This window comes from Eimeria tenella, genomic scaffold (genome assembly GCF_000499545.2).
Source record: "Eimeria tenella Houghton genomic scaffold, Eth_scaff26, whole genome shotgun sequence".
Classification (NCBI taxonomy): Eukaryota; Apicomplexa; class Conoidasida; order Eucoccidiorida; family Eimeriidae; genus Eimeria; species Eimeria tenella.
Genome location: NW_013542471.1, coordinates 53,729 through 75,890, shown reverse-complemented (window position 1 = coordinate 75,890; position 22,162 = coordinate 53,729). Strand labels below are relative to the sequence as shown.

General features: G+C 50.4%; 2 protein-coding genes across 2 annotated transcripts; both read right to left on the bottom strand.

The window, feature by feature from the left end:
- Positions 1-1,009: 1,009 nt before the first annotated feature.
- Positions 1,010-15,583, bottom strand: ETH_00024305 (uncharacterized protein; the record flags this gene model as incomplete). Its single annotated transcript, XM_013375192.1, has 25 exons — positions 1,010-1,068; positions 1,248-1,464; positions 1,805-2,046; positions 2,192-2,622; positions 3,656-3,782; positions 4,290-4,435; positions 4,755-4,849; positions 5,256-5,412; positions 6,006-6,104; positions 6,619-6,700; positions 6,914-6,950; positions 7,077-7,155; positions 7,399-7,787; positions 8,074-8,414; positions 9,487-9,664; positions 9,818-10,290; positions 10,505-11,197; positions 11,260-11,684; positions 12,033-12,308; positions 12,683-12,985; positions 13,211-13,312; positions 13,513-13,959; positions 14,094-14,545; positions 14,746-14,856; positions 15,143-15,583. The coding sequence occupies 25 exons, from the start codon at positions 15,581-15,583 to the stop codon at positions 1,010-1,012; spliced, it is 6,402 nt and encodes a 2,133-aa protein (XP_013230646.1).
- Positions 15,584-16,851: 1,268 nt separating this feature from the next.
- ETH_00024300 (uncharacterized protein) lies at positions 16,852-21,330 on the bottom strand (the record flags this gene model as incomplete). Its single annotated transcript, XM_013375191.1, has 11 exons — positions 16,852-16,935; positions 17,056-17,112; positions 17,300-17,533; positions 17,792-17,875; positions 18,240-18,429; positions 18,623-18,700; positions 19,013-19,158; positions 19,482-19,574; positions 19,822-20,106; positions 20,703-20,824; positions 20,991-21,330. 11 exons carry the CDS (start codon positions 21,328-21,330, stop codon positions 16,852-16,854), a joined length of 1,713 nt encoding a protein of 570 aa, XP_013230645.1.
- Between the last annotated feature and the right edge of the window lie 832 nt (positions 21,331-22,162).

The window sequence follows — 22,162 nt, the reverse complement described above, 5'->3', positions numbered from 1 at the left end:
AAAAGTAAATGCAATAACAAGCGCGAGTGCATCTAACGTCTCCACATGAGTGACTGCTCAACGAATTCAAGTATGTGTGCATTAATGTACACGTATCGCACATGTTCTACTAGTCCACAGGTATTGAGCTGTGCTCTTTAAGGGACGTACGATTATCTGTGTTGGTGGATATTCTTGCCTTACGATTGCTAAGGTAAGTGTCTATTCAACAGCGACTAATATTCTGTCCACGCATGCAGGAATGCAGGCATGCATGCACAGTACACCGTTTGTTGGCGTCCCACATATTGCAATGAGTGTAGACGTGCGTACCTGTGTGTGCATGTGTACTTTTGTGTACCTTCGTTTATTAATATTTGGAAAGAGCAGCATAATCACAACTATCTTTGGCATTCTAAAATCAATTTTTAAGAGGAGGAGAGAGAACTAACGAGGCACATGGAACACAGAGAAGGTAAACAGAAAAGAACAGCGAAAATGAAATAGCAGAGAGGCACGAGTAAAAAAAAAGGGCAGAGACGAACCAGAAGCACAAGCAGGGTTAGAGGGAGACAGAAAGAAACAGGAAAAGGAGACATTCGTATGCTAAAACAGAGAACCAAAAAGCAGGTGGAGAGACTTGATGGAGGCAAGAACAGAGAAACACCAAAATATGGGGAATCACGAACAGTAGTAGATGCACTGGATCGGCAGTAAAATGCAAAGAGATACTGTACTGGCAGAACTAAACCTTGAGCAATATTGCTGGCAGAACTAAACCTTGAGCAGTATTGCTGGACTCTCAATCCTACATTCTAGTTTCTACAATGTTGCCATTGGGTTTTTTACTTAAAGCGGAGGGACTCCAACAAGATCGGGGACGCTTGCTTGTTTACGGCCCGAACCCTACTAGGAGCTCCCTTGGTCGCTATGCGTACTAAGTAATGCCTTAATGGGCACTGACACCTCACAAAACTGGGTTGAGATGGATAGGAAGGCTGTTATGGGGACGGGAAGCCCGCTGAGGACCTCACAAAGCACGGGTGTCTCCAGCCGCAGCTGACATCGCCAATCGAGACCAACAGCCACCTGCAACAACAGCGGCGGCAGCAACAGCCGCAGCAGCAGAAGCAGAAGCAGAACCAGAAATAGCAAGGCCTTCACTTTTTAGTTGCAGCGCATTCCTTACACTGGCACAGGATCCAGCAGCTGTTCCGCCCGCTGAAGCGGCAGTCAAAAGCAGCAGTAGCAGCGCTCTCTTACCTGACCTGGCGTCGCGTTAATTACTTTGACTATGACCCCTGGAGGCCCCTGTAGGTCCTTTATCTTTGCGCAGACTCTGCTGCTGTGCGTCCCCAGCAATTTAGCTGAGACGTGGCGGAAGTAAACTGACTCCAGAGAGATGATGCCGAAGTCAACTGCCCGGGGGGACACCTCAAGGGATCCTTGGTGGAGCCCCTCTGGGTCAGTTAGTTTAGGGTCAGCCTGTAGTAACAGTCGAACCAGTGGCGTGTGGCTCGCTCACTTGCTGAATAGTTTTTAAGGCTAATGTAGCGGCTGCCACGGTTGTTGGTGCTGCGGCAGGATGCGAAGACCACAGCTGCAACTGCTGCGGAAGTAAGCAGCAGCAATACCACAAACTGTGCAGCTGTAGCATCCTTGGGGACTGCTTGGAGACAGCAGCGACGGGATTTTCACTAACAGCGGCAATACCTTTACCAACAACAAGTGCAGTTGACGCTGTAACACGGACACCAACGACAGCAACGAAAGCAACGGCAGCGAAAGCAGCAGCATTTCCCTATTTGTCCGTTCCAACTTTTACATTTCCTGTCAGTCGTTTCGGGGAGCTGTAGGCAGAGGTAACTTGCCGAACTGCGGAACTCTTTAAGGCCTGCTTCTTCTGCTGTGGCTGCTGTTGCTGCTGCTGCTGCTGCTGCTGCTGCTGCTGCCGGTAGTTTGTCAGCTCTTGAGGGGGTTCAAAGCGTGCTTGCCGATCAGGACAGTAACTCAAATGACCCAAAGGGTGCCACCTGTCTTCTTGTAGAGAAGGAACCATCAGGGAACCTGAGATTTCCCAGCAACGGCCAAGCCTTAGGCTTTCATATTCATAGGCTTTAAAACTAACGTGCCCGGGCATATTTGATGACTAACGGTTTAGGATTTACTCCTTAAAGCGGAGACCTGAGGAGTTCAGTTTTGTATGGCGCACGTTCTCGTGGGAGAACCTCTATGAGTGTCTGAGACACTGCTGCATTCAGGGCATATCCAAGGGCAGCAGCACTCGTTGCTGCTGCTGCGGTTGTGTGCTTGCCCCCTAGCTCAGACGCAGGGATCCCTTCCTCTCCGATCCTTATGTCTTCTTCTTTTAATGAGGCAACGACTTTTCCTGCAGCTGTCTCCTTTGATACAGCCACTGCCGCCGCTACAGCCGCAGCATCTTCCGCACCAGCTGCTGCTCGCCTTGCACAGGCAGCTCTCATCGTAGCGGCCGCCAAGGCATTAGCGCACCCAGAATGTTTATTTTGTAACTCTTTTCCATCCAGGTGGTGCATTTCCTGCTGCTGCTGCTGTTGTTCTGGCTCCCTTTGCCGCTGCATCATTGGAATGGTAAAGGGATCCATAGTCTCAAGACGCCCCTCCCTGAAGAAGCATACAAAAGTGACACGGGACTTTTCTCGAGCTCTCATTGAATTTGCTTCAGTCACCGAGTTCACACTGCTGCACTTTCCTCCTGCATATGGTGCCTATGAGATGTATGGCGGGTCTACGATTTAGGGCGCAGGGTTTAACATGTTGAAAAGAGCTCAGGTAGGTGTAGCACGGGGAAGCGACAAAATGAGTGCTGATGGCCTTACGCTACGTATACCTGTAGCAGCATTCTCAAAAGCACTAGATGCTGCGGCAAAGCTCTTAGAGGCAACAACGGCCTCATTCGTTTCTCTCTTTTCATAAAGGTTTTTCCTTTCCATGCAGTGCAGCAAATAAACGGAAGTATAGCTGTGTGTTGTTTCTGCTGCTGCTACTGCTGTTGGACCCGAATACGCGGTTCCAGCGCTGGCACGCGAGTGAGTTGCTACCCTTTTCGTCTGTCTTCTTTTTTTACATCTGTCTCATTGAGTAACTCATGACTGCGTTGCTTGACCTTTTCCCTAAGTGTATGTCTTTAACGCTGGCCCCATTTCTTCTCCCGATTTTGTCTCGTTTTTTTCTTCCTCTGCGTCTGTCTATTGACTTCTTCATCGGCAAGCCACTGCACGTATCTGTATGTCTATTTACCAATCTATCCATATACGTTTCTATGCCTTATATGTTTACATTTACCTGACTCTGAATGAACGTGTTGGTGTATCTACTTGCCTTTCTACTGGGTTGTCTGTCCAGTCGCAAATTTCTGTCTGTTTGTCCAAGTGGATCTGCTGTATCCCTTGCTGCGCTTTTTTCCCCAGCCTTTACATTCCTCTGCCTTTTAACTTACTTCTTCCAGTGTTATATTTTTCTTTTTCGTGTGTTATTTTTCTACCATCAACATATGCAAGAACCAGCATTAGCAAGAATACTGACAACAGAGGCTCTTGCAGCACCAACACTCGCACCAGCACTGCCAACAACCTCAACAGCATTCTCAGCAGTCACAGCAACAGAGCAGCACCGAAAATTGCAAAAGATGTCGAACCTTTGCATTTTAGCAATAAGATTACTTCTGTAAGTCAGCGCACTGAGTTCGGGTTGCAGTCGACCCGGCAAAGGCGCGAGAGATCCACGCGAGGCAACAGAAGCCCGAGCTCCGTAGACACCCCCACCTGACCACCAGCACCAGCATCAGCAACAACAGCAGCAGCAGCATAGACACGAACAATTTCATCGGGGAGCAGAGATGTCGGGCTTCTTCTTATGGCTCGTAACCAGACGTATCTTTTGTCTCCTTTAAGCTATGCCGTCCATTTAGCTACAATGCGTCCGAATTTGAATGCTGAGTTACAAAGATGTATTCGAGGGAAAAAGACTAGTTGTAGATAAAGCCAGTGCCAGAAACGCAAAAGAGGTTTCCGGGCTTCTTTGGGTCCCCAGAGGCACTTTACCTAAAGCGCCTTAGCCGATGGATGGATACGGCAGCTGCTGCTTGCGCTTCTGCTGCATATGCTGCAGCTGTCTATGCAGCTGTTACTGAGTTACGGCTTTTTCTGAAACACTGTTGTTGTGGGGAGTTCTTTCCCAGTTTTTGGCGCAGCTCTCGCAGTTTCTGTTGTTGCTGTTACTTCGGGAGTGATTGTGTGCGTGTCATTCTCGTGAATAGGCTGTTTACGCACCTTCTGTTTGCCTCCTTCTCTCTCCCGTTGCCTGTATATGCTGCACGCAGTTTCCCGTCGATGATTCCCAGCTCACGTAGGCCCCGTAGGAGCGCTCTACTCGCTTCATCTCTTGGGGACTCGCACGCGGGTGCACCCGGAAGTGTCTGCACAAAAAGCCCTAAGCCGCGCAAGCTGTATCCTGAGCCCCAAGCCATTCATCATGAATTCCAGATGCCAAATGCAGCACAATGGATATCATGGTTCCTGACAAGAGCGGACAGGCAGTCTAGTCAGCGGCCCCGATCGGACTTTTGTTCACGGGTGCATTACGAGGCTTGTACGGCTTCACACCTAAAGAGGTCTGCACTGAAGTTTGTTCGCCAACCAAAGTACGGGATGGTAACCCGCAGATGCCAATTTCAGCTGCTCCACCGTAAACTATTGAGGCTGAACTCCAGCACTTTCTAGCGTGCCATGAGGTACCTGGTGAATGTGACAGGTTGCAGTTCTTCTGCTGCAGCCGTGCCGTCGCAGTTGTTTGTTTTGAACCGCTGCCACAAAGGTAGGGAGTCCTCCTCCTTCAACAACAGAAGGAAGCACAGAAAAAAAACTGATGCGGCGGCAAAAGGACTCGCCACAAAAGTAGCAGCACTAACTGCAGCAGTAGCGGGAGCTCCACTTGCTGCTGTTCCAGGGAAAGGCCATCAGAACGCAAAGGCGAAGCAAACAACTCAAAAATTGGTGAATGGACACAAAGATACAGAGACGCAGGACTGTAGCAGCGACATCAGCAACGTAGCGACTTACGAAAGAAAAATGTCACGCCAGCACAAACCAAAGGAATCATTAGCAACACGATCCGGAGCTCAGCAGTGGCAGCGACACATGGCCATTTACAAAAGTAGCAACTGCAGCTTGTGTAGTGCTATATGTAGCAGTATGTGTAACACTTCTTGCGGGAGCACGTCCAGCAGCAGCAGTTACCAGCGGTTGCGGGAATGGTGTGACTCTGTAGGAGCTCTTGTCGCGTTTTGGCTTGATATGCACAAGTTCGAATTCAGTTATGCCATCAAATTCACAAGGACCTTCCCAGTACATTCCACTGTCATTTTCTGTTTCAGCTTTCAAGCTCTCAAAATCTCTGCGGTAGCAACAGCAGGTGCGGCAACGAAAGCAGCAGGGTCAGTAAGAAGAGCAATAGTCTCAGCAGCAGAAAATGCAACAGCAGACGCTTTACTTAGTGTAGAAGCAGCAGCAGGAGCACCAGCATGGAAGAATTATGAAATCTTTGTGGGAGAGCGGGATATAGTTGCAGCGCATAGGACAATAGATGGATTCACGTGAGAAACATTAAATACTGTAAAACCAAACTCAATAGGCATTAAACGAAGATCGTAGACGCATCAAATAAACAGACGTGCGCAAAAACTTCAGTTACGCGAAACAAACCGAAGCGATTCAAAGCAAAAACTATTTGCACAGAAAGGTAGAGCAGGAGGGATGGAACAATATTTGGGGATGGCAAGGATAAACAGGCGAGGAAGTGCAAAAATGGGAGCAGGTGAGGGCTACCGAAGAAACATAAACGGGAAAAACGAGACAGACTGTACTGTGAGAAGCTCCTCTGCGTTTCCTGACGCTCCACAAACAGCAAATAAACGAGGAGGCCACACGATCGCTGCTCCTGGCGGTGGTTCTCTTGCTGGAGTTCCAGCTGCTGCTGCTGTTGCTGACTGTCTTGCCACCTTTGCTGCGGCGGCGTCACCAGATTCGAGAGTAGTTTCACTTGCGTCTAAAGCCTCTCCTTCTCCTCCATGAAGCACTCCATCTGGCCTAAAGCAGCAGGAACCGCAGCAACAGCAGCAGCACCAACAGTCATAATTGCAACATCAGCAGCAGCAACAAAATCACCAAAAACAACAGCAATAGCGCCAGAGGCACCAACATTTTTTCACACTTCATGCAACGCCAAGAGTATCAATGAGAGCAGAAGGGGCAGAACTAGCAACAGCGAAAGCGATAGATGCAATAAAAGCACTAGGAGCAGCAGCAGCAATAGAAGTAACGGCATTCGCGGCGGCGATTGAAACTTTGAGAAATTGGGCAGCAACAAAAGAACAGCAGGGTACGGTCACTGGTTTTATGTTCAGGAGATCTTTGACAGCTGCCGAACATCGGCAACTAAAGCAACAGTCGCAGAGCTAACGCATGAAGTCCCTCGGAGTAGATGTACTTGAATACCGGTCCAAACGATTACAGATGCAGCAACAGATGCAATAGCGGCAGCAGCGGCAAGATCAGCAACAGCAGCAGCAGCAAGAGGGGCAGCAATGTTCCATGCCCCTACCCCACGCGGCAGACTTCCTCTCCCCCGCGTAAGCCAAACGTTTCTCCAGTAGGAAGAGAAAATACCACGGACACGGCGTCGTCTACAGCAGAAGCAGCAACAGCAGCAGTAGCAGCATGAGCAACAGTAGAACAGGCAGCGGCAAAGGGCGCAAGCTAGCTAACAAGGCCAGATAAAGAACTGCGTTCTCCGTTGACAGCAACAGCGGCAACGGAGTTGGCAACAGTAGCAGCAAATATGGCACTATACAAAGCAGCAGGCTGCAGTGTCAGCAATGAAAAACAAGTTGGTGGACCTTCAATGTGTGTCGAAGGCGGAGGCTGCACAGTGACCTGCGACAGCAAACAGAGCACCACTACTTGCCCCCTTTATATGCCGCAGTAACAGTAACAAGCCATGTGGCAACGCAAGCTTGTCCAGCACCAGAAGCAACGACAGCAGTACACGCGGCAGCGCACATTTGCGAAGGGATCAACCGTGAAGTCGGCTCCTCCCTTTTGTTGGATTTTGATGACAACAGCTCCTTTGCCATTCCTTCTGAAAAATACGGCATGAAATAAAATACTATAATAATATGCATCCTCGTGTACAGCTTGCAGTGTAAGCAGTATGTGCGGAGAGGCTTGCTGAGCCCGTGGCTCCTGGCAGCAGGAATAGCAGTTTCTTCTGCAGATCCTGCTGTTGTGGCAGCTACTACCGCACACACGTGGTTCCTTGAGAGGATCTGCAGAAGGGAGGCACGGTAGAAATGACAGAAGCGGAAACAGGGCAGCAAATCACCTAATGAGAAGCTTGACGCTGCTTCCAAGAGTTGCCTCAGCAGCGAAGGCCCCGTCAATTTCGTCGTTTGCAGAGAGGTTTGCTGTGCTCCTGGCCGCAGAAGCACTAGTTTCTGCAGCAATTTCTGCTGTTGCGGCAGCTGATACTCTCCTGTATGCCCGTGCGTTCTGCGCAACGGAAGCATCTGCTGCTTCCGGTTGGAATGTTTCTGATGCTGCTTGCGTTGCTGCTGTTCCGCCAGCAGCTGGTGCAGCAAGTGTTGATGGAGAATCTTGCTTCATAACGACGCAAAGCCTTGTTTTGTCGGGGTGCTCCACTGCGAGCTTCGAACTGCCATCGTGCTGCTCGCTCTTAATTTGAGTTCCATCAGGAAATAGAACCGTCTTTTCCTGTAACAATAGCAGCACCAAAAACAACAGCAATGACACAGATGGCAGTCAGTCGTGTAGCTGAAATATATGCGACCGCCAACAATCAATTCGTGAACGCGCAAATGCTCTCAGAGCAGCAGCAGTAGCAGCAGTGCAGGTTTCTCTAGAATAAGTAGAGAGTCAAGGTGAGAATTTCATGTTGTAGTACATAAAGCTTATGCGTTGAAGAGTAAGCCTGGGAACCTAAGCTGCTTCTTAGTGCTACCAGGCAGCTGCTAGTGTACTGTTGGTGCTGCTGCCCTACATGTGTCTGTGTCTGCGTTCGCATTGGCATTTTCGTTTTGCTGTTGAAAACAGAAGTGACGGTTTGCACTTGAGAAGAAGCAAAAGAGAAGAGGAGGCCTCTGCTTCCCTCCACTGTGGCAGCAAATGAACTCGGAGATAAATCATACTGCCTCCATTCCCTTGGTGGTGCTACTTGTGCTGCTGCTGTTGCTCCTGGTGCTGATGCCGTCGCTCCTGGTGCTGCTATTGGTGTTGGTGCTGCTGCTGGTGAAAATTGATTTTCGGCATTGGAATTCACAAGAGATAGAAGGTCACTGAGACCCTCTATGGCCCCCACCTCAAACAAGTCTGAGCCTCCACCTACACACAGAAAATATGAACAACAACGGTGGCAATGGTGTTGGCGAAAAGCACAGCAAGCAGGGCGCAACAGTAGCTGCACGGACAGTAGCAGGTTCTTTTATTTAAATGGCTGCAGCCTATGGCTGCTTTATCCACCTCCGGCAGAAAGCAGGAGCGACACGCTCTGTTGAAGCAGCAGCAACAGCAGAGTGGTAGTGGAAGCAGTAGCAGTAACAACACGGAAGCATCATCAACAAACAGAAATATGAAGGGCGAGAGAAGACTAAAAATTTCCCTGGAGTAGCTGATGACAGACAAAGCACAAATAACTGTGTCTCTGTAGTGCACCTGCGTTTTGTCTAGTTCAGCTTCGATTACATTCTGATTTCACATAAGAAAGCTTCACTACTTTCGTTGGATGTACCACTGCTTTTGGTTTGATTGTCGATATAATACAATTCAGTTTGTCGCGTGTGCCATCTCACAGGAATTTATTCGAAACCTCCCGAATCTCCTGCCGTCTGATGTGCACGTCAGCCAGTGGCCTGGCAAGCCCTGGTCGTCTCTGCCTATTTATTGTATAAACAGAAAGGGTAGAAAATCGCCAAAAGTTTCCTCTATCTACGTGGCAACTTATGCATTGTCGAAGTGGAATAATTTGAGTTTGCGTGATATTTTGCCCAAATAACGTTGACGGCTTCCTTTTTATGAGCGAAAAGGGTAGCGCCTGCATATCTATAGTGGAAATGGAAAGAATGATGCCACTCCTGCTGCAGCTCATGTTGCTGTAACTGTTGCTTGTGTGATCAGTGCACCTAATCGAGTGGCGTCTTTCTTGGTACCACTGCCTCACTGCTGCTACTATGGCTGAAACTGCCCCTCGAGCCATTACGAACAACAGTAATTCTGTTGTCGCCAACTTTGCTCGAGATACGCTATCTTCCCCTACTGTTGGTGCTCAAACTGCTAGTTGTGTCATCACTGCTAGAGCTACTGCTACTGCCGCAGCTTCTTGGTGCTGTCGCTACCATTGCTGGTGTTGCTAATGCCGCCGTGTTTCTTCTTGCCGCTGCTTCTTTGTTGCTCTCACCAGTGTTGAAGGGGTCGCTGAGTACATGTGCAGGAAGCTTCAGCGGCTCCTGTGCTGCTCGTGGAGGCAATGTTTCGTAGAGAGAATGCAAATTCAGAAGAAAAGGAGGAATAAAACCCAAACTGCAGCGAGCGGCAAACTCAGAGTGAAGGGGCACGCGGGACACGAAATCCCCGTTCTGCAGCAAAAGCAGAGATCGAACCGAGAGGACAAAAGACCATTAAAAGAGAGACATGACGACAGCAGCGGGCAACGAAAGAGCAAGAGGAGCAGTATCAACTCCAGGAGCGTCAGAAGTAGCAGTTGCAACAGCTAGTGAGCCGTGACTTACTGGCAGCATTACCTCTACCCTCCCTGACAGAGTTTGACGAACAACAGCGCCGCATGGCAGCAGTCGCCGCTGCAGCTCCAAATCCTCAGGGCAGCCAAACCAGAGCCGACCACGACCTAGCCTGAGGCTTGGACAAGGACCGCATTCTGCCGCTAATTCTGCTGCGGCTGCCGCTGCTGTTAGTGCAGTAGTCGCTGTACTTGGTGTGGGAACACCTGCTGATGCCGCAGCCGCTGCTATTGCAGCTGAGCATGCGTTTGTTGCTGCGCCCACAGCAACAGCGGCAGCGCCTGCTGCTGCTGCTACGGAGCTCAACCCTGTTGCAGCGGCTGCTGCTCTTGCTGCTGCAACTGTTTCTGTGTGCTGCTGCACGGCAGCTTCTGCGGAGGGAAACGAGGCAGAGATTTGACGAGACAAAAAGTGCGGATTTCGTTCCCACAAAGAGCCGTCAGACGAAATCTGTAGCAAGCGACCTGAGCAGAAGCAGCAGAAGCAGCAGAAAAAATATGGAAAATGTATCTTTTGCTGCTCCCACAGAAGAGGAAGCAAAACCGAGGGCTGCAGTGACAGGATAAACAGTGGCAAGGGGAGTGGCAGCGACAAGCGTTGAGAAAACAGCAGACGAAGGGGGAGAAAGCTACTGTGGTATGAAGGGAAAGGGAAGCAGCAGCACCATCAGCAGCTCACCAGAAGGGCTGGATATTTCTACAATAACTTCTAAAGGAATATATGATTTTCTCCCTCTTTCTTGAGGCCTTACGTTTTCGTGTACTTGCTGCTGCTTTTCTAGAAGTTGCTGCTCTGGTTGCTGCTGCTGTTGCTGTGTCTGTTGTTGCTGCTTCTCCTTTTCCTCCTCTTGTTCTTTCTTTATCTGCTCATGACTTGCGTCGCTCGCTTTTGCTGAAGTATTTTGTTCTTGCTGCTGGTGCAGCCGCAAGAGAGAAGAAACGGAAAGCCTAACGACGAGTCGGTGGCCTCCCGTTAGCGCTGCTGAGAAAAGATAAAATTTCCCCTGCAGATTCTGCTCAACACCAGCGACGAATTCCCTAGCCCTATCTAAAGTCTCTAAAGATGGCATTGAACGCGCCTCGTCCGATTCCTGCTGCTGCCGCTGCTTCTGGCAAATGGCAGATATGGCAGTCGTCCAGTTGGTGCAACTGTCGAGAAGACACGCGTCCTTTTTCAAGGAGCAGCAAGCGCCCGGCAGCAGGACTCGGAATTCCCTCCACTCTTTAGTCGGGACTGGACGCGCTGCGGCTTCTGCTGCTGCTGCTGCTGCCTCAGCCTCAGCAGCCGCCGCAGCAGCAGCTGCAGGGCCCCTTCCTGCAGTAGCAAGCGATTCGTGCTCTGTTCGTATATCTTTCCTGTCGTCGCACCATGCTGTTCGTCAAGAACAAGGGCTCAAAATATCTATTGAAGTTTTTAACATGTGAGTCGCTCACTGAATACAAGCTTGGGCAGGGGCCTGCTCGGTTGCGTGTCGGCCTCAGCAGCAAATGAGACGCACTGGGGTCCCACAGCAGCGCCAACAGCATATTTTGCAGAAACAAATGTGACTGCGGGGCTCAAGTGTACGTACATCTCATCGCTGCGGGGGCCCCCATGCCTTTCTGGGGGCAAATCGACGAGGCAGCAGAGACCTTCGGGTGCCTCTTCTGCCTTCAAAAAACGCCGCCACTCCCTAAATCCTTGTAACGGGAATGTGCATGTGCTTTGCCAAGAGTCACTCCAGGTGCTGCAGCCTTTTTTGGTGCTAGTGGCTGTTCTGGGGCTGCAAGAGTTAGCTGTGACGGTTGTGATCGGACTGCCAGAGGTGGCGGTGGTGGTAGTGTTGGCAAGAGGTTGGGGAAGGCTGGACGCGTTTTGTCTGCAGCAGCAAAGACTTGAGATGTGCCGACCGCGTGCATATATTTGAATCTCCACAGCCAAGCATATTTGCTGCTGCGCAAATATGCTACTCCTTACATGTGTTCTTGTGTGTGTACATATCTGCATGTAAATGCTTACGCCTCTATCTATTCATGTGTCACATGTATGTAAGTGTACTCACATGTACGTATGTATATATACGTATTTATTCAAGTATATATAAACAGGAGTATTCGTACGAATATACGGATACGCACGTTAATAGGTATTTAGGTTATAGAAAAATGCAAGTATAGAAGCTGACAGTGAGTTGAACTCTATGCATGGTCTGCTCATTTTTTCGTACCGGTGAAACACAGCCAGTAGCAGGTGACCAGTCCTCTTGTTGACTGTACCCTCAAGGGTATACTTTCGGGATCGTAAAACATATCCCAGGAAATGCGCAAAACGATCTCGTGGGATCGTCTCTCGCACGCACCAGCAGCTAGCCAGGCAACCCACTTGAGTACCCCCACCTACAGCAGCCAGCAGATTCTCGAAAGTGAGCAGCTGAAGCAAATGCTCCACTTGAGCCTCACACAGATCCGAAAAAAAGGAATACGCGCGGCACTGCAGCGCCAACCTGCAGCATGCAGCATGGCAGCAGCAGCGGTGGAAAATAAGGAAGCAACCGCAGATCGAGCAACAGCAGTATATATAAGATGTTCTTCAACCATTCCAAATGCAACCGCAGTAAAAACTGGGGCTACAGAAATATAAGTGCAAGCAGCACCCGTAGCATAAGCGACAGCAGCAGCCGCATTAGCATGGGCAACAGCTGCAGCACCAGCTGGAGAAAAGCAGCAGCACCACGCGCTTAATTACCAGCTGCAGCGATTGCAGGTGTTAGAAAAGGTTTAGTAGCAGGTGCGGCAGCTGCAACGTCAACAGAGGCAAATATGGCATGGCCGAAGAAAAAGCAAAAGACGGGAGGGAGTTGGGCATATGTTCACTTACTGCCGCAAAGGCGCTCTCGTATAGAGTTTTAGTTGCTGCAAATAGGCAGTGGGAATAGACGCTTCAATTGACTCTATTTTAGCTGCTGCGGCCTCAAGGCTATTTGGCTCTGTTCCGCAATCGATGCCACAGCCAGAAATCTCTTGCTGTGCTTCCTGCTCTTGGGACGCATCCTGCTGTAGTTGTTCTTGCTGCTGTGGCTGCTGCTGCTGTATGTTCTGCCCTTCCTGCTGCTGAAGCTGCTGCTGCGCCTCCTCTTTCCCACTCTTCTCAGGAAGCGAAGCTGCGGCTAATTCTCGGCGCCTGCAAAAGGCTAATACAGTAGTGCCGCAGTGGCGATTTAGACTACAGCAGCAGATGAAACGGGGAGAAACGTTCCAGCACCAAATACAGCGAGGAAAGAATCAGCAGCGTCATTTGCTGCAGAGAATGCAGCAGCGGCAACACAAACAGCTGCAGCAGTACCGTTGGCAGCTGCAACACCTCAGCACGAAGAGCTGCTGGTCTCTGCGTGGTGGTAGGGAGTACCTGGCTGCTGCATTTGCGGCTGCCTGCTGTAGCAAACAGTGCAGAAGTAGAGCCACAGATGTTTCCTCATAGGCTACAGAATTTGCCAGGGACGTGTATAGCCTGAACGGAGCAGCAGTGTCACTCAGCGCTCCTTCCGTGAGGCAAAGGAAGCAACGGGAAATAGCTCAAAGAAAAGCTCCAGGCGAAAAAACCATGGGCAACGAACATGGACAGCCGGCACTGGAAAATAAAGAGGGAACGCAAAACAGAAGAGCAAAATACAGGAAGACGCGGCGAAGCCAAAAACCCAAGTTGCATACTGGCGATCTTCCTTCCTAGGATTCGCTTTTGAAAGGTTCTGGGTAGGGGCCGCCTCAGCTGCAGCCCCCTCAGCGGCCTCTTTCTTGCCGCCCTGTCGTTTCTGCTGCTGCTGAAGCTGCTGCTGCGTGCCACTCTTTGTTGAGCCCAAGCTGCCAGCTGAAGCTGCAGTTGCTTGCGCCGTTGCGGCAGCAGGAGCCTCCGCTGTTGATGCGGCTGCTCCTGCTTCGCGTTGCAGCACAGCAAAGGAAAGCACAGGCATCGTCTCCACAAAGCGTTTGTACGCATCGCGCTGTTTGCTGACCTCTTCCGCAGCAGCAACAAGACGGTCCAGGAGCAGTTCAGGGTCTTCCTTCTGTTTCCTGTTCAGACAGCCCTTACACCATGCGCGCTGAGCTGTGAGCCCTACACCCATATTCAAATCACTTAATACAGACGTCGTTTCTATCCTAAATCCCAAGAGCAAGCGCACTCCAACTAGTAGACTATCAGCTGTACACCTTATAGGCTCTAGGTGTACACCCCGAGGTCTGAACCCGAAATCCTACACCCTACACTGCTCATCTGTTCAGCACGCGCTGACCTGTTGCAGTCTTTAATGCACATTAACTCAGCAGCAACTTGTTTGTCGTTGGTTTCTGCTGCCTGTAGAGCAGCAGCAAGTCGTTGTGCCTCTGTCGCAGCAAATTGCTCTGCCGCTTCTTGCGGCGTTGCTGCCGTTAGCAACATGAACACCGCGACTCCTACTGCTGCTTTCTCCAGCGAAAGTAACAGAGTAGTAGACCAAGGCAAGCCCCACAGGCAAAGCAGCAGATCCAGGGTGGGCTCACGTAACCCTGACTCTAGTCTTCTTGATGCACCAGCGGATACCTGATGCTGTGGCTGCTGCTGTTGCTGTTGCTGCCCCAGTTGCTGCTCCTGAGCGTATGGCGGCACAGATTGTGCCGCTGCAGCTAGTGCATTTGCCTTTTCTTGTTTCATCGCCGCCGCGTACTCGTTCAACAACACAGATATTACCCGAGCCACATCCGCAGGCTGCAAACCAAACAACTAGGCCTTACAGTCTAATTCTTGTGTTGCCCGAACCCTGCTGTGTGTTGAATCCAAGAATTGTTCTGCATTTAGCTTAAACTGATGCTCTCCACAGCAAAACAACAGCGTTCCGGTGTTGAAACCCACAGGCTAGACCCTATTCACCAAGCCCAAAGCCCTAAAGTGTAAACCTAAATGCTTACGTTGACGTCTGCAATGGATTTGGCCTTGGAGTCGGACAGAAGGTTGTTTCGCTTTGCATAAAAATATATTTCGTCGCCATGGGCCACGACCACCTGGCAGGATCGGGGACCCTAATGCAAAAAACAATTAATCGCTAACCTCTGACCCTACTCCCTGAACGCCAAGCCCATGAGTTCAGTGTTCTTTAAAAAGCGTACGCATAAAAGGCCTCTAAGTGATGGGAATCAACTGTTCTTTTACTTCCATTTCTAGTTGCGAAGTGATTCAGCCCGTAAAATCTATGTAGCAGGTTGCAAAACCAAAGAGGTTTACGACTTTGTAACGGTCGCAGCAGCTATACTCCATACACACAGAAGATATGCAACTTTCAGAGAACTTGAATGCTGCCCCTCCTACTTGGGAGTTTGAAGGGCTGTCTGTCCCTGCAGCTCGTTTGTCTGCTGCTTCTGATGCAGCAAGCAACAAAGCTGTGCAGTCCACGCTTTCTTGCTCCTGTGCAGCAGCGGCAACACCCTCGCCAGCCGCTCCTGCAGCAGCAGCAGTAGCTGCTGCTGCTGCTGTAGCTGCTGAGGTTGCAGTAGCGGTAGCAGATGGGGATGGCAAAGTTGTTGGTGGACCTGGTTGGGGTATCACAGCAGCGATACAAAAGCTAAATTGCATGGAGTCAGCAGATGGCGCATTTTCTGCTGGGGCAACAGCAGCGGCACCCAACCGTCTATGCGCTGCCTCCTGGTTCTTAAAAGCCGATGATAAAGCAAGGGCTCCCCCGCGGATCCCTTGGCCTCCTTTGGCGGAAGGGCCGCCGGAGCCCCATCCTGCCTTCCCCTTGACGGGCATGGATGAGTCTGAATCCGCTAACCCTAACCTTTACGCCCTGAGCAATTAATCCTGGTGAGTGAGCGATTGGAGAGCCTGCGGGCTTTGTTCGAGTGACACTGGGCAGCTCTTGTGTATTAATTGCAATGAATGATACTAAATATACATCTTCACATCGTTTAGTTATATTTTTCAAGATGGGTTGGGGTCTGGAGGCGATGAAGTTCAATATGGATTAAGTGACCCTGGCGGGGCTCCGCTTAGAGGTGGCCAGGCCTTCGAAAGGAGTTTGAGCTTGCATGTGTATATAGTTATGCTGGCATCTTGATTTTTAAACATACAAATTTCGTGGTGCGATAGATATATTCTTCAATACAGGAACAATTGAGGGGGCCATCGCTCGCTGGCCTCGTTAGTAGTGTCCCTCGGCGACGTCGTAACCGAATAAGCCTAACTGGCGTCCATTACACCCTATGAATTAAAGCACCTAACTAATGTATTTACATCCTTTAGACGAGTAAAAATAAGATGTGCCCTTCTTCTGGGCATGGTTAGCGACGTGCACGCCACCGCTCCACACGACTACTGTCACCTTGCATCGGCCTTGGATATCCAAATTATGTCCTGTTCCTACTGCATTCTTAAACAACAGACCTTACATCTGTCCACCTCCCTCTATATATATATATTATAAATCCGCGAGCTTCGGACCACATCAGCCACACAAGCTCCATCCATAATTATAGACAGCCTAGCAAGTAAGTATTGCCACTGCAGGTTCCTCATCCACTGTCACCGACACAAAAAGAGGCCCCCTCGGGAGGGCCCAGTTCCCAGCAGAGCCCCAGAGTCCTGAGGAGACCCCGCTTCCCTTTTGGGCTCCCCCCGAGTCATCCACAACACTAACAGGGTTCTTTGAACGTCCGTTGGAGTTACCCTGGGGGCTTAACTCCTAAGGCGTCTTGAAGTGTCCATGGCGATGATGAAACAGCAGAGAGAGACAAATCTAAATCATTTAGAACTGGCTCTCACGGCTCCTGTGCGGAGCCACACGGCCCAGGGTTGTCCTCTCATACGAGGAGGGGTCCCTGTCCCAAAGAAAACAGAAACCCACTTAGGACTGCAGCTATGCTCAGCCCTAAAAATGCCCTACCACACACATGTAACGCTTGCGGGGCCTTCATCGGCTCAACGGGGGTACCAACTACGAACTCAAGCAAGCCACAACAGCGGGAGCCTGCAGATGACTAAGGGGTGCCCGCCCCTCAGCAGGCTCAAACGTGCCTGCTTTACAACCTGAATTCTGGTTTAAGGACAATAAATTTTTGTTTGTCTTCTGTTGCCTCCATCTTACAGACCTTGTGAACCACTGCCTTCACACAAAACCTCATAAAGCAATTTGACCACAATCCGTAAACCCTGATCCTTTCGCCCTAAACCCTACATTCCGAAGGTTAGGCTTGAATACGATGAACTCACGCCACGAAACGTACTTGTATGCGCTTGAAATCTTCGTTTTTCTCCTTGACTTTGAACACGGTCATGAAATCCTGCAGCACCAGAGAAACAGCCGCGCCTCCTCTATAACTACGTTCACCTATGTTTCCTGTTTGCTCTGCCTCTGCTTTTGCTTTTTTTATACATCTGTATGGATGCCCCTATTTTGCTTGTTCTCTTTGCACTGCTACCACACACAGAACCAAGGCGGCTCTAGGGTTGATAGTGTTCACAGCATACTTTCACAGCCATGCGTCCCATATGCTGCTGCATCACACGAACAACTTTTGCCTCAAGGGTCTCTTGTACTTCCTGCTGCTGGGCACACCCTGAGGCTTCAGTCTGCTGCTGGGGTCCCCCCTGGGTACTCCTTGAGGGGGCTCCACCAGCACGCTGACCCACGTCAGATGGAGGGCCCCCACTGGAACTGGGGCCTCCACTCTGTCCATCTTGAGCCTTCTCGTCTGCGCCTTCCTGGGAAAATGACAAAACCAACGATATCTGCACCCGCAACTGATGAAGTGCATAACTAGCTGGCTTGATAACGAGCTAGTTTGGTGGCCTGTCCACCTGCAGCGCGAGAAATGTTTATCGATTCGTGGTCTTGCTCCATTACGTAGCTAGCGAATTGATGTCTCCGCTAGTACCCCTAACCAGCTTACAAGATAGTCGTGTACAATATTCGTTAGATAGATACATAGCTAGGTAGATGCATGGACAGTTGGCTGATACCTCTTCGTCGTCGTCTGACTCGTACTGGTGAAGTTCGGCGTCGGCTTCTTCATCCCTGGCCTTCTCTAACAAGTTTTTCATTTTCTAAGTGCGAAACCAGCAAGCATATTGGGGCCGCACAGAAATATACAAACAAACGGGCAAAGCATAGCACGAAAGGCACCATTACAAGCAGTGAAGAGCAAACGGAAAGGAAGAACAACCAAAACCGTGACTTGATCCCAAGAGCAGCAAAGACAGCAGTGAAAGAGTGGGCTGCAGTAGCGTCAGCCAGCAGAACAGCAACATGTGAAAACCCAGCAGCGAGAGCCTCACCGGCCCGCTGAGTTGACAGCAACAGGGATCCCGGTTAGCCCAGTAGCAATAATAAAGGCTTCAGCAGCAGTCTCAACAGGCAGAACATTTCCAGCCAGTATAACGACAGCAACGACAGCAAAAGCTGGCTTACTTGGCCAAACGACGTAAGAGGGTCCTCCGGGTCATCATCGGTCTCTGACTCTACAGGGTCAGCTTCAAGAGTCTCTGCTGCGTTTTCTTTTGCGTCCTGTGGAGCCTCGCCACCCTCGTCGTCACTTCTCTCGCCCTCCTCAAAGTCCCACGTCACAGCCTCTTGGCGCAAATTGCCCAGGCTCAACGCACTGCAGCAGCCCAGTAGCCGCATCAGTGAAAGTGGATGCAATGGGCGTGATATATTAGTAGCAGCGAAGGTCGAAACAAGTAGTCCGGCTGAAACAGCTAGAAGGGCGGCAGCACGACCAGCTAAGATAAAGAGAAAGCGGAGTCGTAGAGGAAAACAACAATAAACGGCATCATGCTGCTGTTGTAACATACGAGTCTATGTATTCGTTGGTTTTCCCTTTGCTGTTGTTCTTGTCTTTTAGGAAACTTTTGAGCCTCTTTTTCTTCTGCCTGCAAAACAAGGTAGCCGCAGACGCCTTCTTTGTCCATACGCCTCCACACCAGCAGCGCCAAGGACATAGCTTCTCACGAACTCGCGAGCACGCGAGATCTCCAACGGCACTTTCAAGATCTAATGGACGCAAGCGCTTGTAGAGGTACAAGGTACTAAACATTGGAGTTTCGGAATTGCAAACATTTTGCGTGTGTATACATACGGATTTTAGAATCATATACAACCAGCAGTATTTAACCTTTAGGAGTAACATTACAGAGAAGTAGAGTTTGGTTCCGCGCCCGAAAGACGTTTAATGACTGCCGTACCTCTCTAGTCCCAGCTCATCATCAAATAAAGACTGCTGGGCATTTGCCATTTTATTCTTTCTAGTATCATCTTCGCTGTCACTTGCTCTCCTAAGGCCAACCGCCTTCCGAGTCAGAGCCGCATCTAGAGAGGCTTGCGCTTTCGACTGCACGCAAACGCCAACTCTAAACCCCTAGTATTCTAAGACAAGGCGTTTGCAACCGACGTTTTGGACCAAAATACATAAACGGTTCTGAAAAGCAACGCATAAAGGCCTCTCACGAAGCAAACGAAGCAGCAGTAGCGAAAACGGCAGCAGCGGCGGCAGTAGCAGCGGCAGCGAGCACTGGCAACAACATCAAGACGTAACAGCAGTGCTAGAAAAACCACGAAGCCGCAAAAACCATGACAATTGCATAAGCAGCAATATGCGGAAGCACAAGCATCGCAATATGATGACAACAAGAGGAGCAGCGCTAGCAACGGTACCCTTGACTCAAGTTCCTCCGGGGAAGGCTGTTGTGTGCCGAGTGTTCTTTCGAAGGTGAGCCACTCAGAGACCGGCAAAACATCAAGCACACCCTAAACATCAGCACAACATCAAAAAAGCTGAGCGTAAACAAAAAAGGAACACAATTACTTGTGTACGCACGAACTTAGGTTAAAAGCTCTCCCTACAACCGTTCAAAGACAAATGCTCATATTCTTTCCGTTGTGATGCATCCAGATTATGCATGCGTGCAGATAGGCAATGGGGCTGCAAATGTTCCTGCCCTTGTTGAGCTACATCTATTCCTCCTACTGCGGCTGTTGCTGCTGCTCTTAATACCTGGCTTTCCACAAGAAGGAAGAAGCAAGAAGCATCGACTTCATTCTTTCTAGTCACAAACGTTTTCTGCTGAGGCCGGCGCATTGGAATCGGTGGAGCGGACGATCCTGCCGCCCCTTGCTGCTGCTCTTGCTGCTCGTGTTGCTGTTGCTGCTGCTGCTGCTTCTCGGAGTGCTGCTGTTGCTGTTGATCTGGTAGCTGCTGTACGTCTGAGGAATCACGAAGACGCCAGGGAGCAGCAGCGGCAGCCGTGGCAACTGCGTGTGCCTCAGCTGTGTCTGGCAGCTGCAACAACAGACGCAGCGATAAAAATTGGCCGTCCCACGTTCGCAGCCACAAGGGCAGCAGTAGCAACTACAACGGGAGCAATAAATTCTGCTCCTTTCTACTGCAGTACCAGGCAATTCACAAAGCTCCGTCAACTCAGAAGTAAATCGACCAAACTTAGCAATGGAAGAGGGAAAGACAAACCACGGGAGATAAAAACAACATGCAAATGCCAGACCCGCAAACTGTGCCCAGCTTTCTTTTCCCTGCTAAAACAATGAGATGATGCAAAGAGGCACGTGTGGGGTTGCACTCTGCGCCTAACCCAAAAAACTACGAATAAAAGCAATAAAGCGAGGCAAGTCCCCGGTAACATAGATCAACTGCCCTGGGAACAGAACATGACGAACAACGAGACACACACACGCCAGACAAACAAGTACACAGCACCGAAGCAACAAAAAAGTCGAAAAGAAACGTGCAAGAGGAGTGTCGTCAGAAGCGCGGATCGATGCACTGTGGCGTTAGCTGAGGTGGCGAACAAGGAAAAGAAAAAGTTACAATTAACGTGAACAGAGGGATCATGTGATGCGCAAGAAGTAAGCAACACTTGCCAGAGGAATATCCCTTGTGATAGAGATCGGTTGCCTTAGAGTTTTTATCGTCTCGGGCAACTTTGCTACCAGTAAACTCCGAGATTGGCGAGAAACGCTAAACCGCAAGCGGCGAGCACCATCTGCAAGGTCCACAACGCCGAAGCCCTACAGCTTGTACATTATATCGTAAATCCCCACGTCGTGAGGTTCCACGACAGCATTGCCATCAATCGCAAGTCCGAAATGGGTCCTAAATCTCGAACCTATAGTCGTACATTCTAAATACGAAGTGCAGAGGCGACTCACCACCGCGTTGCAGCACTTGCTGAGCCACCTGTTCGAAGGGAACATAATCCGAGGACGGCCCCTCGTTTGGGGAGGATGGGGAAGTGCTTTGTCCCCCAAAAGAGGGTCGCGAGCCGCTGCTGCTGCTGCTGCTGCTGGTGTTTCCAGGCGTGGCGGAAAGACTTCGGGCCGCAGAGGCACTAATGGGCTGGCTGCTGCTCCAGGGCACGAGCTGCTGCTGGTGCTGCTGTTCAATCTGTTGCTTCAAACTCAGAGCACGACCTTGCTGCTGTTGCTGCTGTTGCTGGCGCTTCCGAAGCATATCGGGGGTTCTCAACGGCTTCACTAGAGGTCCCCTCATCTTCAAAACTGTGGGGCCCGTCGGGCGGTACCTCTGCAAATTGGAGAGGTGGAGACGCAGCGCGGAGCTACTCCAACGGTACACATGTACACCAGCATCTGGCGCTGCCGGCGGTAACTCACTAGCAAAGGCTAATTATTCCAATTGACCTGCAGATGCCATTCTAGCACTCCTTCTGGTTCCTATTACGAGAACTTTTGTTCGTGCTGCCATTATTACCATTGCAGTTGTTAGCTTGATGGAGCTACTGCCGCCATATTGCCGCCGGCTCACCTGGTTCCACTACCCCGGCTGCGACTGCGCTTTATCTTGTTGCCTTCTACGACAGCAAGCCCGTTGATAAATTCTGCTGCAGCTCCTGCTGCTGTTGCAGCAGGATGATGGAGGGCCCTTCTCTGGGGCCCACAGCAGCAGTTTCACTCTTGGAGCCGTGAGTTTCTCGCAGTTTGCTGCCTCCGCATGTCGCTGTGTCACAGCTGCAACACGAAAAGCAGCCAAACTCAGCGGCAAATACAGCAACTGCAGCAACGGCAGCAACTGGAGCAGCTGCAGCGGCAGCTACAGCAGCAGCAGCTGCAGCGTTGCGCAAAGTCGGTGGTTGCGCAGCAGCAACGCCAGTTGTGTCTTGGCCTGAAGGGGGACAATGAGACCTGTTGAGTATCATAATGAGTTTACAGCTTTAAAACAAAATGCAATTCTTAGCTAGCTAAATAGATGCCTTAACATCTGCAATAGGAGCAGTGGCCGCAGCAACAGACGGGTCAAGGTGTGGGGCCCCGTGTGTGTAGAACAAGAACAACAGCAGCACAAGCACTAGTCCTTCCAAGTGAGA